The 16,861-nt window shown below is 42.0% G+C and overlaps 2 protein-coding genes across 2 annotated transcripts in view; both read right to left on the bottom strand.

Moving 5' to 3' along the window:
• Positions 1–69: 69 nt before the first annotated feature.
• Positions 70–13,735, bottom strand: slc43a2b (solute carrier family 43 member 2b). Its single transcript, XM_023421567.2, has 14 exons — positions 13,671–13,735; positions 12,388–12,723; positions 9,113–9,404; positions 8,900–8,955; positions 8,724–8,800; positions 6,183–6,275; positions 5,028–5,161; positions 4,387–4,583; positions 4,130–4,273; positions 3,166–3,298; positions 2,882–3,014; positions 2,160–2,233; positions 1,903–2,026; positions 70–1,822 (listed from the first exon to the last, which is right to left on the bottom strand). Exons 2-14 carry the CDS (start codon positions 12,545–12,547, stop codon positions 1,661–1,663), a joined length of 1,779 nt encoding a protein of 592 aa, XP_023277335.1. The 5' UTR covers positions 12,548–12,723; positions 13,671–13,735; the 3' UTR covers positions 70–1,660.
• A 2,588-nt stretch (positions 13,736–16,323) lies between these two features.
• hephl1b (hephaestin-like 1b) overlaps positions 16,324–16,861 on the bottom strand; it is a 14,614-nt gene continuing 14,076 nt past the window's right edge. The window contains exon 18 of the mRNA XM_023421566.2: positions 16,324–16,801. Coding sequence (XP_023277334.2) covers positions 16,654–16,801 — 148 coding nt within the window. The 3' untranslated portion in view covers positions 16,324–16,653. The remainder of the gene's footprint in view (positions 16,802–16,861) is intronic.

Raw genomic sequence — 16,861 nt, 5'->3', positions numbered from 1 at the left:
ACTGAGACCTATATTGCAGCCAGGTGAGCAGTGAAAAAAAAAAAAAAAAAACATAAACAGGGACAAACATTTTAAGAGATCAACACATTTTTATTAACCGGCCACAAATTCTTCCACATTAAACTGGAATACCTTTATAACAAACATCTACGTTCAATGATAGAAGGAAGAGCTCTATGCGAACAACGCAGTACACAACATGTGTGTGTAGTTGCCAGCACAGCAACATTTAAATACATCATGAAATTTATGATGGAGAAGGTGAGTGTAAAATAAAAATAAATACACATGTGAAGGAGGGAGGAGCTGAAAATGAAAGTGGGCGTCAGGAGAGAAGTGCTAAACTGAGCTGATGTGTGTGGTATTTAAAGGGTTTTAATGCGGAATAAAGTGCTGCATTTCTTTTAATAGTAAGTAAATAAGCTGAATGAAATATTGACTTTAAGCAAAGGCATCTGAATGATGATGGTTTTATGGACACATGCCGATGTACATTGAGTACATCTACATGTATATGTAAGTTGTATTACCTACCCAAGGGGAGATAAAGTTCAATGAACAAATCATCTCTTTTATATGAAGGTATATTCAAAGGGAACCTCCGGCAAACTTAAAGTATAAAAAGGAAACTAAACAAAGCAGGAAATAAAATAAATAATCTAAACATACATGAACATTTCGCTTTTAGCAAAACATGCCGCAGTTTGTTTGACGTCCCCCTTACAGAATACAGCCATATAAAACACTGACATTCATCCAATACTACAGTATACTCTAAGCTAAAGTAGTTTTATACTGTAATAAGATGTTAGCCTTGTAAAAAAAAAAAAAAATTAAAGAGAAAAAAAGCCTCATCATTAATCATCATGACTGTCTTTTCCTCTCGCTCATCATCAGCAATAAGGCTCGTCTCTCCTCCCCCTGCCTCCCACTCGTTAATGCCATTCAGTCCACACTTACCTTACACCCTCTGTCAAAAAGTCCAGCTGATGAATAGATAGGTAGCACCGTGTTATGGGATTTACAATCAGCATGATTTAAAGTCGGCACATTAAACACAAACGAAAACAATGGAATCACTCACTAATACGGTTGGTAGTTGTGAGGGTGACGTTTTTGCAGTCTTGCTGGTCTCACAGGTGGAAATTCGTTGACTAAACAAGCTTTCCTTTTTTCCTTTTTCTGCTCGTATAGGGACTATTAAAGCAGTCTGGTGTGGAATGGAGCTGCACTAATGTGCCGCTCAGAGAGGAGGGAATAAAAAAAGAGAATTCAGAGGATTTGGGGGGAATGCAGAGGGCTGATGCCTCTTTCCTTTCACAGTCTTTCCTCTCTCTTGTTCTTTTTTAAATTTTTTTTCCCCCTCTCCACGTTTCACTTTTCTCCTCAGCAACTCTCCAAAAGACTCGTTTCCGTGACAACCGCGGCATCAGTTTATCTTGGTGGGATTTTGGCAAAATGGCGGTGGCAGTCTGTTTGTGTGTGTGTGTGTGTGTGTGTGTGTGTGTGTGTGTGTGTAATCGGTGGATAAATGTGATATTTAAGGTTTCAGTTGTCCTTTTAAACGCGTATGTGTGCAGGTATCACTGGACTGCCAATCTTTCTCAGTAAGAAATCTTCTTCACTTGCTGTTCTCCGTTTCTCTTCATTTCCATTTTCTCTAGACGAAGGCCTCGGGGATGTCGGAGCCGTTAATTTTCATGTAGATCTTAGCGTTGTCCATCTTCTGCTGTTGCTCTCTGAAGAGCGTCCGTCTGTAGCAGATCAGGTAGAGAGGCAGCAAGAAGCCCAGCATACTGAGGGCAAGGAGTCCAACATTGACCTGGAGGACAACACTAGAATTAGCCATGCCTAAGGGTTTCATTCATGCGTGACAGTGTTTGAGTGTGTGCGTATACATACCCAGAGTGGGTCTCCCCCCAGGGGTCCCATCATAGCCAGAAATAGGGGTTGCTGCAGCAGAGCAAACACAGCACTGACCAGAGACTGCATGCCCGTCAGACTACCAAACTGGGAGGAGGGATACCTGGAGAGAAAGGAGAGGTACATTTAGTCTCTAAGTTTGAAGCGACATGCAGATGCAGAGGACCAAGATGATGAAGATCATGATATAAATGTGTGTGAGTGTGTGTGAAGTTAGTGGTACTTTGGGGACTTACACAGCAGCGTAGAGGCCACCAACAGCGGAGTGAATGAATCCTCTCACCACAGTGTGTAAGACAAATGACACAATCTGAGATAAAAGATAAAAGTAGAGGAAATCAATAATAATAGATCATGATCATTTAGGTGGGAGCCTCAAAGGAACTAGTCAACATTTTGGGACACATGCCTTTTGGCTTTTCTCGCAGAAAGAAGATGAATATCGCTTGTGAAATGAAACTGGAGGTGGTTTTGGAAACGGCTTGCTTGGCTCTGTCCAAAAGTAAAATCTACCTCCCAGCACCTCTAAAGCTCAACAACTAATGTGCTATATCTTGTTTGTTTCATCTGTATCTACTCTATGCTAAGCTAAGTTAGCCTATCCTACTGTAGCCTTATAGATAGATAGATAGATAGATAGATAGATAGATAGATAGATAGATAGATAGATAGATAGATAGATATTTTATCAATCCTGAGGGGAATTCAGGTTTATTTATCTCTCTGCATTAAAGTGAACCAGCTTGTTTCCCGAAATGCCAAACTATTCCTTTAAAGTTCCACATTATCACACATTATATGTAATTACACATAGTGATGCTGTTAGCCATGTTGACTTTTACATAACTGGCTGTCTCTGCTGCCAACAGCCTGTGAAAAGAGGCTAATCAGTAACTTTTTCTTTTAAAGAAAAACTTTGCTAGCAAGGCATCTCTGACAGCTGAAGTGCACCACTCACCTGCAGGGGGAGATTGGGCACTAGGCAGGTGATCCCGAATCCTACTAAAAGGACGTTTGTGAGGACGAAAGCTCGCAGGGCATTGGTCACCTTCTGGGTCTTTCTGTCTCTGGGCTTTTTCTTAATCTCCCCCCTTACAAAGGAAGAGAGGGCAGATGAGCACTGATTTCACAACTCCGTTTTATGTAAATATGTAAATATTAATGCCTGGGTCTATAAATGGAAAGGGGTAGAAACAGAGAGTTTACCCACCACTATTAAGGGGTTACTCAGACTTGACTCACTTGCTGCAGGGTTCCTTTTCCTCCTCTCCATCATCACAGTCCTTCAGCTTCCAGTCCATGATCTGACCAATCACAGGAGTGGTCATCAGGCAAAGCAGCTGCAGCATGCCAAAGATGGAAGTGTATAGACTCACTGAGAGGGAGAGAATGAGGATTAAAAAGTTGTAAAAAAAAAAACAAAACAAACAAACCCAAACCCAACATTACAATATTAGAAATTGGGAAAAGATAAGAAAGGGGAAGGATTAGAAGGAAGGATAAAAAGATCGAAGTGGTGGAGGCTTCAGGTCTGTTTTCTAGCTAGTTAATGACTATGATGGTACAGTTAATTATTAGTCCTAGCTGCGGGAGCTAAACAGAATGACACAACCAGATACTGAGTTAACGGAGGTTCGAAAGTCAATATTATGCCAATATGCGGGGGATTTATGATCCATGGACTAATGATAAATGAAAAGTGCTCATATGATGTGTACTGTTTGCTGGTGCTGAGGGGCAAAGTTAGTTAATGAGTACAACAAATGGTACCTGGTGGTTTCAGATGAAAGCTGAATGTCAGCTGAAGGACTGGGTTACTGACATGAACAACAGCCAAGGTCAAATCATGAAATAACACTAACTAGCTACGACAGTTTTACAGTAAGTAGTGGAAGTGGGTTATTGGGGTGTGGTAGCAGACCTGTGCCAGACTAGAGGTTATATTCTAATTGTTATTAACTTGACAGTTAATAATGTAACGGTTCAGTAAACTACTCATATAACTATAAGCTTTTAGTCTTACCAACTTCCATTCTCTCCACTGAAAATTCAATTAAAAGCAAGTCAGTTCAGCTGCTTTTTAGTCACGAATCAAAGTCACTTATTGATAGTCAGTGTCATATTCTAGATAAAGCAAAAAAAAAAGAGAAGTTTTCATGTGTGTCTACACACACAGAGACATATATTCAAAGGCAGAAAAACAAACCTGTGTTGAGGTCTCCATCACTGAGAGACTCCAGGACGCTGTTCATGGCCCCCATGTAGAACAAGAGACGAAGCTGAGTGACGGACATGGTGACCAGGCTGAGCATGAAGATCGGGCTGCTGATAGTTTTCAAGAACGACTGGGCTGCAGAGGGGACGAAGGAGTAAATGACATGCATTAGGATGAAAAGCACAAAAAAAACGGGGTCAACCTTTACTAAAATTCACATCAGGAGCTTTTCAATTCTGCAGTCTTACACTCTTCCTGTGGCCTGCACTCCATTTCCAGGTCCATGGTGGAGAGGCAGAGCTTGTGGCCGTCCTTAGTGGCCAGCTCCTTCTGCTTCAGGCTGTTGCCAACACTCAGACGGCGGCCCACGGTGGTCACTTGGCTGTAGAACTGCTTCCCTGTGATTTTGTGGTCAAAGCCCAGCCAGCTGAACTTGATCTTCACACTGAGAAAGAAGAAGAGGTCAGATGGATGAAAAGCGGGTGAATGAAGTGGGAGTAAAAGACAAGGGGGACAAGGGAGGGGGTCGTGGAGGATTAAAAAAAAAAATTAAAAAAGTTAATATCATAAAGAGAAAATGGTGATGAGTCTTGACGTGACTCAGTGTACTGGAAAAATTTCCTGCTGAATCAGCCGGTTCAAAAACATGATTCTAAGTGTGATCATCAGCAGATAGACTTTAACCTGGTCGCATTACACTGCACATTTCTGGACATATTACATAGTTATTTGTCAGATAGAGTCAATGATTTCTATAGCCATGCAATGCAACTGTTACATCTGGATCTAAATCTGGATGGGAAAGGCTCCATCAGAATGACAACGTTGACATGTAGTAACAGATAAAAAAGAAGATAGAATAGTGACTGCGTGTATCTGTGGTACTAACCTGTAGTCCATGTCCTCTGGTCCTGGGAATGGTTCCAGTGGCCAGTTGAAGTAGCAGTTCAGGAAGACCAGTCCAGCACAGGCAGCCCACACCACCAAAATAGTGATGAAAGGTATGCCAAGGTCATAGATCACCTGTGCACATCAAAACACGACCAATGAACGCAAAATACAGAGGAGACCACAAATATAAGAAGTCAGAAAGCGTTTCAGTGTTTTAAACCTGCTTCCGGATCCATATCTCCATCAAATTACACATGTGTGGAAAATACCCACATATCTAAATTCTATCTGTGAATACTGAAGCCTTTATATAAAGATGACCATGTCATGTTACTCAGTGGTGGCAATATTATATCATATATTATATCATCAAGTTTCCAATTGGATTCAAGAAGAGATATGGCAGGTTATGACTTTGGCAAACAATTCAAATAGAAGTTGGGCATTTGTCTATTAAAGTGGAAATCTTCCCTTCCCCAGTTCTGCTGACTGATGTGCTCAGCATGTATGCACTCTGTTAACATTATACTTTTATACTTTTTTTTTTTAGCATTCTATCTAAGGTTGTTGCGATATGTATTGACAATAACATTGTGTTAATAACACATATAGAATAATATCATAATGGCGGATGCTAGGCCTTGTGGATCTGGTAATCTGGTTGCCTGTTCTCTATCCATTAAGTTTAATTGTTCTTTTCATTCGCTTTTGCACATGGTTACAGACTCTTTCTCCACCTCCCTTCACTCGTATTTGAATATAATGCACTTGGCAAAAAAGAGACAAAACACACATTAAACAAAGATAAAGATGAATTTGACTGCTGGCATCATTATTAATACTATTTTTCTTTGCAAATTTTCTGTAGATATAACGATAATATTGTTATCGTAAATTTTTTTGGCCACGATAATCATACAGTGAAAATCTGACACTGTGACCGCCCTAATTTGAACTATTTACTGTGATATTTTGTTTCATTTAATTGGATTGCAACATGGAAAGACAGAAAAATATACATTTTTTTCACATTATGTTTTAAATTTGGTGAAGACTGGATGACATTTATAGGAGTGGTGAAAAAACATAAGTTAACATATATCGTGTCAGTGCAGGTGTGTGGATGTGTGCAGGGTGATTCAGTGATTGTTACCTTGACACCAGGGAAGGTGACAGCGGATGAGGCGTAGGAGCCGATCATCAGGGCGATGAAGGTCGAGCGGAGGTCCCCAAACATGTTAGGCAGCTAGAGAGAGAGAGAGAGAGAGAGAGAGAGAGAAATGAAAAGAGACAGATTAAGATTTCAGATTATCACATCATCACAACCTGTCCTAGTTAATCTTTTCTGAGCCACACTTACAGGTTTTAGTGGAGATCTGCATTTTAACAGGCATTCATATAAACAATATTTCATTGTAAATATGAGTATAAAGGTCAAAACATCTACTGCCAAGATCATCGTGGTCTCAGCTACACTCTAGCTGCTCTAAGCTTGAGGCCGCTGGGACAGATTTGGGACACTGTGAGGATGGTGCCCACTGACACGGGGGTCAGAGGGGACAGTGGGAACCAATTAGCATGCAGACATGGCTGTACAGAAAGAACATCCGAGAGAATAATAGCACAACAAAGTGACATGGAACACTTTGTAATATAAAACACCATCACATAACACACACAGCTGTCCAACACAGGACACGGACGACGCAGTGCTGGTGAATTCTATACAGCTGAAACAATCGCAGAGGGCGACTGAGGAGAGGTGACATTCGAGGACAAAAGAGATGGACTGACGATAAAAGATGACGATGATGAGAGATGGGATGAGTAACCTACTAAGTTCACTCTCTCTGTCTTTTACGTGCTTTGGGGAAAGACAAGAGAGAGCTGGGAGATACAACAGAGAAAAACAGGAGACAGCGGGTGACAAAACACCCGAATACAAAGGCATTCACAAGCTGTTCTGCTTTCAAGAGACTGAACAACAACAAGCACATTCAATTACATAAGGAGGAAGCTGAGGAAGAGGTATGTGTTTGTGTCTGTGTCTGCTAAACTGAAAAAAGTTTGCACACAGAAGCACCCCAGTTTATCAGGAGTCCTTGAAAAAAAAAAAAAAACTGCTCCAACGGATTTTTAAATATTACTGATACATCAGCAGCTGCTGGAAAGGTGAACAGACAACTGACATTTTGGCAGGGAGCCAGCTGTGGCTGCTGAGGGCAGCTGAGTGTTACCCAACACCCCTCAGCTGAGAATGAATGCCTGTATGTCTGAGGTGAAGTCATAATCAAGGAGTCAAGGAGCAATGCAGAGTCTAATTATTAACCCAACACTGAGGCTTTCGAGTACAGTATGTCAGGTTGTGAAAGGGGATGAAAGGGGAAAACACGGCTTCATGGACAGACCCTGAAGGCTCCTGGGGGCTGAGGCCTGCAGGAAAAGAGCAAAACAAAGCCCTAAATCATGGCTTTACTACATCGCTGACATTAAGGCAATGTGGCAGCAACTAATAAGGAATTTAGGTGGACGCAACTGATACCACATAGGAGACGAAAGACGTAGCCTGTGGTGGTATAGAAAATAGAGTGTTTCATTGGGAGATTTACTGGAGGAGAGCCCCTCTCTTGTGAAAAGCATCACCATGGTACAACCCCGGACTCCTGTGTGTGTCACTGTAGGCTGAACTGATGGCAAAGGGGAGGGACCAGGAGGATGAGGAACAGCAGGGGGAAAATGCAGAGGAATGGTGAGGGAATGACCCTGTGAACTCTACGAATTCCCACTTGTTTTTCCGTCCCTGTGTCTTTTGTGGGTCTGCTCCGTCTTAAAGGGGAGCTCCACCCACTGTCGTTTGAAGTCCTCTGTGGCTCCAAGGAAAGCTGTTCGAAATCTGATTCTGCCTCAAATGATGTCACTCGAGTCAGTGATGGTTGGGTCTGAGGACTACAAGTGTGAAAATGAAAAACATTTGGAGGCGCGCCATTAGAGCTTTACCAGCTGAACTAAGCTGTCAGTTGCATTGTGGGTAATGTGGGCACCTGTTTTTTTTTTTTAACTGTCCATTGGGGTTTTGAAAAGGCATATACTTTTTTTAACTTCCCTGTAAACATCAATCGAACCCCAAAGGGTAAAGTCATTTCCAAAACATGAATGGGAAACTGACTGAGGGGTCTTTATGATTTATGCCTCTGATTGTTGTTCTTTCTTTTTCTTTCAACTTACTGCACAATGTAAAATTCAAGCCGTTCTAGCTGCTAGATCTGCTCTTGCTATGATGTTATTGCAACACTAAACGCAGTGGACAGTGATAATGAACCAGTGCGTTACTTTCCCCTCTCCTCCTCTCTCTCCAATCAGTCCCTGCTCCCTGCTATCCAAAGCTGAGGCCGATTGTCCACGGGAACACAGAGAGCAGCGTAAGGAGCCAAACAAAAAAAAAAAACCCAAAACAAACAAAAAAACAACAACAAAAAAACATAACAGAACACAACAGGAGACAGGGTGGAATGCCAGACAGGGGGGGGGGGCAGACAGGGAGCCAGCAAACTATTATAACAGCACTAACATTGACACAAAAGACACGATGAAGATAGAAAATATACATCTGTACAAACACTATGTGACAAGGCTCTGCAGTGGTGGTGGTGGGTGGGTGGGGATTCAAAGCACAGGCAACTGTGCACTCACTTACTGTGAGAGAGGTGAAGGTCATGCACATGCCCCCAAAGCCATTGAAAGTCAGCGCAATGAAGATAAGGACAGAGAGTTCTGCAAATGACACACATTAGGTCAAGAGTCAAGAGCCACACTACTAAACAAATGCAGTTTAAAAATGAAGGTACACGTGCAGTCTGCGGGCAGGCTTACCATTTGGTTTGTAGGCTCCATAGGCAATGAGGAGACAGGACAATCCGAAGCACGTGCTGAAAATAGATGAACGTCGTGTCAAACCCTTCTAATGACAATTTAAATCGCATCAAATTGCTGCCGAAGAAATAACATCCAGAATACTTAGGTTCAAAGTCAAGTTCAAAAGACACCATTGTTAGTCTGGATCATTTCTTCTCCTTCCTTGCTCACCTGCCCAGCAGTCGTAGCTTGCGAGGCCCATATTTATCCATGACGATCCCCAGCGGCAGTGTGATGGCTGAGAGCAGGAAGGAGCCCACCGTGAACGCCAGGTTCAGCATCTCATCCTGCTCTTTACAGATCAGCCAGCCGTTCATCCTCAGGGGCCCGTCCAGGGGGACAAGGGGTCTCATCTCCACTCCGTCGCCCAGACCAACCACGGCACCCTCACCATCATAGTAGTCATACTCGTCGGGTGCCGGCGTCACCTCGGTTTGGGACAGATTGTAGCTGGAGCTGTTACCTAAAGAGCGTTATGAAAGCGGGTGGAAGATTAGACACATTTTGGAGTATGACACCAACAAAAAAAAAACCCAAAACAAACAGATGTGAGATGAGGTGATCCAGGTTGCCAAAACGTGACCATTTCATTGAGGAGTCACGTGCCTTATTTGATCATACTGATGCGAAAAAAGTTCTGCGAAAAATCGTATGAGTGTGGAAGATTGACTCCTATAGACGCTTTGGCGCAGGGAGCTGTGAGCTTCTTGTCATACAGATGAAATCTGAAGGCGGCGGTTCTGCTTATTCACAGGATCATGATACATCAACACATAGTGTCCTCGCGTGCGCTGATCACGTGCAGAATCAGGGTGTATGTAAAAAATCAAAGTAGAAACCTATAACATCATATCATGTGCCAATCTGCTTTTACTGAGATGCTGTTTGGATTTTATTAGTAGCCTACGTTGGAATGGGATATAAGGTGATAAGGTGGAACTGGCAGTAAACTTCTCATTATCATTAGAACCCGCAAGATAATGTGAAAAAGTACAAAAGTTCAGGTTGAGTCCAGCGAGGAAAACGAGAGGAGCAGCAGTTTGGAGACTTTATTGCTCATGTATGAGCTGATGTTTTCTGGATTTCCTCCCTCGCCTCTACCGTTTTCCTTTCTAGTCATAGATGGCAAGTATTTGTGTGGTGTCCTTGTGTGAAACACCATGACGTGCTTCATAACAAAGTGGCAAAGTCTCCCTCAGGAAACCAGATCGTACACGTTGTTAGACACTGTGGAGCAAGGCCGAAGGGGGACAGCTGGTTGGCAAAGCGTCCGAACATGCACATATTTGGTGTTGTTTGGCAACTGTCGCAGGCAGATTCGATTGGGCAGGGCGATGCAAAATGAATAGCTCGACTGTTTAAAGAAAACACACATTGGGTTTTTTTTTTTTTCCTCATTCTCGGCCTCTGACAAAATAACGGCCGGCATTAAGCGACTGGCACCAAGCTTAACGTTCACATTATCTGCAAAATGCACTCTTGTTGAGTGGCAGGGAAATGTGTGGGTGTCTGTGGCTCAGTGTGGGAATGAAGCTCGTAAAGAAAAAGAAGAAAAAAAAAAGCAGGGATGAATCCCAAGATTTAGAGAGCAGACTAAAAGAATCATAAATTACCTTGCATATAGTGTTCCTTTACTGGCCTTGCAGACTGATAAGCAGCAGCAACGGGCAAAGGGGATCAGTACAGTGTTGAAACATGGTCGGTGAGGTGGTGAAGGTGATTAGTGAAAAATTGTGGTTAATGAAAGAACAGTGCATGATGTCTTTTTTGCAATGACATTTCCATTTCGATGAAATTTCATAAGATTCTGTGGAGCTGCACGTGTACTAAAAGGTGTGACGCTCACAATGAATTCTAGGGAGTGTATACTTTGTTTAACTGTGTTAAATAGTAACTGAAAATCCTCAAACGTGTATAAAAATGTGCAACAAGTGTAAAAAAAAAAAACTCAGTCATTTGACCAACTTATCTGAAGTGAGGCAGTGCCCATATAAACCTGAGTTTTAACCACCCCCCTCATATCTCTGCTGCATAAGCACAAAATCTCCATCTGCACGGTTGTTATCTGTCCTTTCTGTTTTTACTGACACCCCCACCCCCCCTCCTTCCCAGTTGTCTGATTTCTACTGTTCATTACTTTACTATCAGTCTCTTCCCTGCCCTTTATCAGTGGACTTTAAGCTTCCATATTACCAGTAATAAAATCCTGCTGTGGATCTCTCAGTCCCCTCTATCACATGTCACATGCCTGAAAAGAGCTGAGCCGGTACTGCTGTGCTCTCCCTCTTACATCATCAGCACAAGATAAAGACGACTGTGGCAGCGCTCCAGGAAGTCACCTACAGTGGTGGATGCTCAACTAGGGGGTGTGTTCCTGTGCACAGCATCAGCATTATTTAATATGCTAGAAAATGTTGTACTGTTGAGTAATTAGCCTTTAGTAATAGAAGGTCAATGGTTGAATTTTAGGATCTGTTACTAAGTGATGCTGAATGACCCTTAAACATCAAGCTGGAAATATATCCTCCTACAAATCACCAGCTAGGTGAATCAATTACTCTCAACTCCTGAGAAAGACAGGCCGGCTACTCAACTGAATCCCACCAATAGTCTGGTGTCTTTGTACAGTGCTCATCACAGTCAGGCGGCATGGGGCACGACACAGTGTCACCTCAGGTCCAAAGGATAAGTCTGGCGTGATTCCTCTGTCTCTCTCGTGACCACTCTCTTTTAAAACGACCTGACTGGTGCTATTGTGTGCATCACTTCCACCTTTGTACTTGAAAACACTTAATAAGCACTTGCCTCACCGTGGACGGGGAGAAAAAGAGAAAACACTTTAGAGAAGAGGGCAACAGGACAGCTGATCTAGCCCATTATTGGTTTATCAGTTGCCTCCTCTGCCACTTTAGCTGGAGTCGCTGTAAATTAAAAAAAAAAAAAACTCCAGGGGGCAAGTAGAATGAGATACTGTTAAGTTTATGAGACAGTGGAACCTTTTAGTCTTTAACTTTTTGACCACTTTGCCGACCTGTAACCCTGCGCTCTTTCTAATTGAACTTATCAGGTTTAATCTCCTGGGTCCTCATGTCCATTCACAGAAAACACTTCTTGTTCCCAGAGAATGGATGGAAGAGGCAGGAGAAGAGCAGTGTTCAGTTACGTCTCTTAAGTAAAAGCTTGCTCCCCTCCTTCACCCTAAATCAAGGTGCCACTTTACCGACTGACCCGGTAACCAATCTCCCTCAAGTCCTTACATTAAGTTCTGCACTATAACCTCATGAAGACAGATGCTCAAGACCATTTACTTAAAGGCTACTGCTTTTCCATCAAGAAAAAATCTAGGCAAAGGTCTGGAGATATATGATGGAACAGGCGATGTAAAAGTAAAGCCTGTTGGTCCGTGATTCCTTTGTCAACACAGAAATACAACAGTTGTGACTCACCCTCCTCGTTGCACATGTACGAGTAGAAGCCCTCTGACTTGAGCATGATGAGGAGCGATCCCCATCCCAACAGCACGGCAGAGAAGAGCAGATTCTCAATGATAGCCGTCACCGCCATCCACCAGCGCCTGGCGAACGCCGTGGCCAGGGTCGGAGCCATGGTTTGAGGGAAAGAAATTAAAGGCAGGGAAGAGCGAAGAACCAGAGGGCGACAGATGGAGGGAGAGAGAGAGAGAGAGAGAGAGACCACCAGAGAGGGAAGACAAGAGCAAGCTGGAAGCGCAGAGAAGAGCCTCCCTGACTGACACTCAGGGTGAGGGATCACTGATCACTTATCTGTGAAGAGGAAGGCACAAGAAGAAGGGGGAGGTTTTATAGTTAGCCTATCACCGAAGTTACTGTGGGACAGAAGGGTTCAGTTTACATCACAAGATAAAACCACTTAACTTTGAACCTAACTGAAGATAACTAGTTGTACTGTATGAAAAAAGTGAAGAAAAAAAATCTGTGACATCTGTGACTAATTAAACACATGCTCTGTTTTCGGATTGATTGAAAATCTCCCTTCTAATTACACACAGAGGAGAGATAATGGCATTTGTGTTAAGTAACTAAAGTAACTAATAGTACCAATGTGTGGCGAATTATTAACCCTCCTGCTAGTACAAAGATCATGACATCACTCTGCTGCTGTGACAAAGATCCTACATCTCATTACAGGCACTAATAACTGAAGAAGAATCCATGGTGGCATCACTGTGTCTTTCTGCTGTTTTGCTGGAAAAGGCAAACTGGTCCAAACTGGACTCTGAGAGAAAAGTGGGGCTCTCTCGCTGCTCCCTCACCCCGTGGCCCCCTGTCTCTCCCCACAACTCCCCTTAATGTCCTCTCCAGCTCATCCAACCGCAACTTTCCTCTGCAATTACTGTGGTGCATCCAAAACATAAAGGAGCTGCCAGACAAACAATTAACAAATCCATTCTCTCAAACACACACACACATACACACACACACACACACACACACACACACACACACACACACACACACACCCACACACAATCTGTTCAACCAGTTTGACGAAAGTGTTTGCAGAGTGAGCTGCAGATCTCATAGAAAAATAAACAAGCAAGTGAACATATTAAAATTGAGGGTAGCCTGTTTCTGTGCATGTGTTGTTTCACTTAATTAAAGAGACAAACCTATTCCCATTATTCATTCAATCTCCTACCACGCAAAACAAATTACAGGAAGCTACACAGGCAAATTACAAACTCCTTTACCTCTCCACGCTGTATGCAGCACCATCCAGCCTCAAACTTCCAGATGTACTCCGGTCAGCTTTAAATGGCCAGTTATCTGTGAAAAGCCAGGTTTATATACTCAGGCTGCCTTCACGTGGCGCCCCCTATTGACCATGGGACTGTCTGATGTCTGCACCCCAGCCAATCAGAACTGAACAACAAACAGGCCCAGCACTTTGATATTTGAATAATGATGCAGGCAGAGTCAGTTTGAAGTCCTGTAGATTATTTTTTTTTTCTATAAAACTTAGTTTAATAGTACAGCTGGACCAAGGAGCAAATAAACAAAACAGTCTTTGTAAATAAGAATGACAGTTTGATTTTATCAGTCATTGGGAATGGGGATGGGGAAGTTTTAAAGCACTTTAACTGGGTGAGTGGAAAGGATTAATCAAGCCAAACAAAGTCTGGTTGAAAACATAATGGACTTTTGCAGATAAGGATGCGTGGCGGCTATCAGCAGCACGTCTGGTTCAATAACAGGCACTGATAGAGAGCAGGAGGCAGACTGGGAGCGACTGGTGACTCCTCTGTTTCAGTCATTGCGTAAACTGTTTACTGATGTTTACCGTGCTTTTTGTTTAATGTTTACCGGAGTATGATCTGCTGAGGTTGTGGCTACATGCAGACTGAGGGCAGCAGTTGGCTGATCTCAGCCTCCACGGAGTCCATTAAACCCGATACTTGAATCGGGTGATTTATGGTCACTAATGAGTCATTTTTTCTCAATATGCGTTCACTTGCACCAAATCTGCATGATCAATAGTCCTGCTGACTGCCACATTTAGTTCAGTGGAAATTCATTCAGCAGGTGTAGGCTCCTTCTATCTGGTTTAAGTTGAGTTTTAATTGGGGTTTCCTTTTTTAATTAAAAACATCTGAACCATCAGTCTATATGTATGCATTTTGACTATATAATAGGCTATATAATAATCTATATAACCAGACCACCCCCAACCCTTGCTGCTGTTCCTGCCTGTGTGTCGATGCAGAGACTCTGCAGGGGTTGGGTGTTTGTCCTTGTGTACTTCCTACTAAAACATGTTGAAAATTCTGCTGCAAAAAATGTAGGGAATAAAATAGGAAAAATGTTCCTATGGAATAATACAGTAGTAGCTTATCCATTGTTTGGATCCGTTGCTGTACCTCTCTGTGGTGATGCAAATTGAGGATAAATTTCCAAAATCCAGAATTTACTGTTCACTTCTGACTGTATTATATAGGGAGTAGTGAATGAGTGAACAGATGACTGAATTCACACATGACTTATACTTTATAAGCTTGTTAGATGTTAAAGTTAAAGATAAAGATAAAGTTTTTACCATTAATTTCTGCAGATAAAACCTCCTACGTGGATTATAACAGCTGGCAGGTTAGTTACGCGTCTTTGCTGTCTCTACTGCAGCCGTGAAAGAGGGCAAAACGTCCAGCAAATCCAGAAGTTGTGACGTTAAAAGTGTGTTTGGCCGTTAAGTGTATCTTCACCACCCACACACTGTATTATTCCAATAAATGTAGAGATGTGGTAGAAAAACAAGGGTTTGGCTCTGAGTGCAAGCAGCTGCCTGGTGGTCAGGATTCAAATAAGGGGCTGCTTCCACTCTCGTCCAGTCTTATCTTAAATGTCTCACCAAAAACATTGAACCTTTACTGTATTGTTCTCTCTGCATTTAAACTACTGTTCATTTTTGCACACAGACTAACTCTGTGTAAAAGGTAGTAAATTGTTACACTTGAGGAGGATTTTCAAAAACCTGGCAACCGAAGTCGTCCCTTTTAATGGCTCATAATTTATCTGACTAAAGCATTGGTAAATGATTGTCACGTGATGATTAACCATTAATACAACTATTAATTATATCTTATAAACCCTTTATGAATGGTGCCTCATCACAAAAAGGTTCTTCCCATTAGTAATAAATTTAAATTGAGCTTCTATTGTCTGCAAACTGAAACCCTGTTTTCCATGCTGAAGACTACTGATTATCCATATCCAGTGTATTATACTGAAACTGTAATCAATATTCAAATTAACCACTGAGTGAACAGTCAACCTATCTAACCAAACACTGATATGGTCATTTATGCTGTTACTGTGATCAGCGTCTCAGATTAAAGGTAAAAACCAAATTTGAAATTCAGCTTTTGATCTTGCCTCCTATAAAACCATCCATGTTGATGGGGCATTTGATCTATCAGTACTATTAGCCAATCAGACTTAAAATGATAAACTGACGTCACATTGTTGGCGATGCTACAAGTGGATTTGGAATGGAACAATTATTGATAGACTCATTATAAAAACAAACATTTCAAATACGATTATTCTAGTGCAGTGTCTGTTCATTTCTCAGCAGGATAACGCAAAAAGTACTGAACCGACTTTCACTGAACTTGGTGGAGGGATGATGCACAAGAACCCAGGGAAGAACCCACTAAATTTTGGGGCAGATCCAGATCATTTACTGTGGATTTGAATTATTTTTTCTCTGCGAAGTCTGGTGTTCGTGCTCTCTGAGTGCCCTTCTAGTTATTGCCCTGCTTTCTTTGCATCTTGCTGCACTGAAATTGAATTAACGCCACCTTGTGGTGTTAGATGATGCTCGCATCACAGTGAAAGGAACCACTGATACACAAGTATCACAATGTTTTTAATGTACATTCATAACTGGAATCAAATATTTGTTTCAGCAGTGCTTTGCAAGATCCACAAAACTAACAACATCAAACACAGTGCAACAAGCCAAACAAAAAAACAAAAAACAGAACAACATAGAAACGATCCACAAATATAAAATCTTTTTACATGATTGTACAGTTGCTGGTACATTTTGTCTGGTCTGATCATTGCTTAATAGTTATATACATAACTTCAAGCAAACACAAATGCAATAGTGATTTTTGTCCCTGGAGTTTTTAAGTGCATTATTGTGGTTACACACATATATCCAGTGTCTTCTCATCAGTGTAGTCCACATACAGCCAAAAGACAAAGTGCCAGTGAGAGCAGCAGCGTCTTTATGGAACTTCCTGGTGCTGCGGCAGGAAACACAACAAGATAAGAGGCAGGATATATATATATATATATATATACATATACATTTGTTCTACTTTAAGGCTTTAAAACAGGTAGTACCGATACAATAAATTGCCCATGGAAAAGTGAATAG

This window comes from Seriola lalandi, unplaced genomic scaffold (genome assembly GCF_002814215.2).
Source record: "Seriola lalandi dorsalis isolate HSWRI2012SDOR001 ecotype SW California unplaced genomic scaffold, Sedor1 jcf7180002054672, whole genome shotgun sequence".
In the NCBI taxonomy this organism is placed as follows: Eukaryota; Metazoa; Chordata; class Actinopteri; order Carangiformes; family Carangidae; genus Seriola; species Seriola lalandi.
This window is presented reverse-complemented; position numbering and strand designations above follow the sequence as displayed.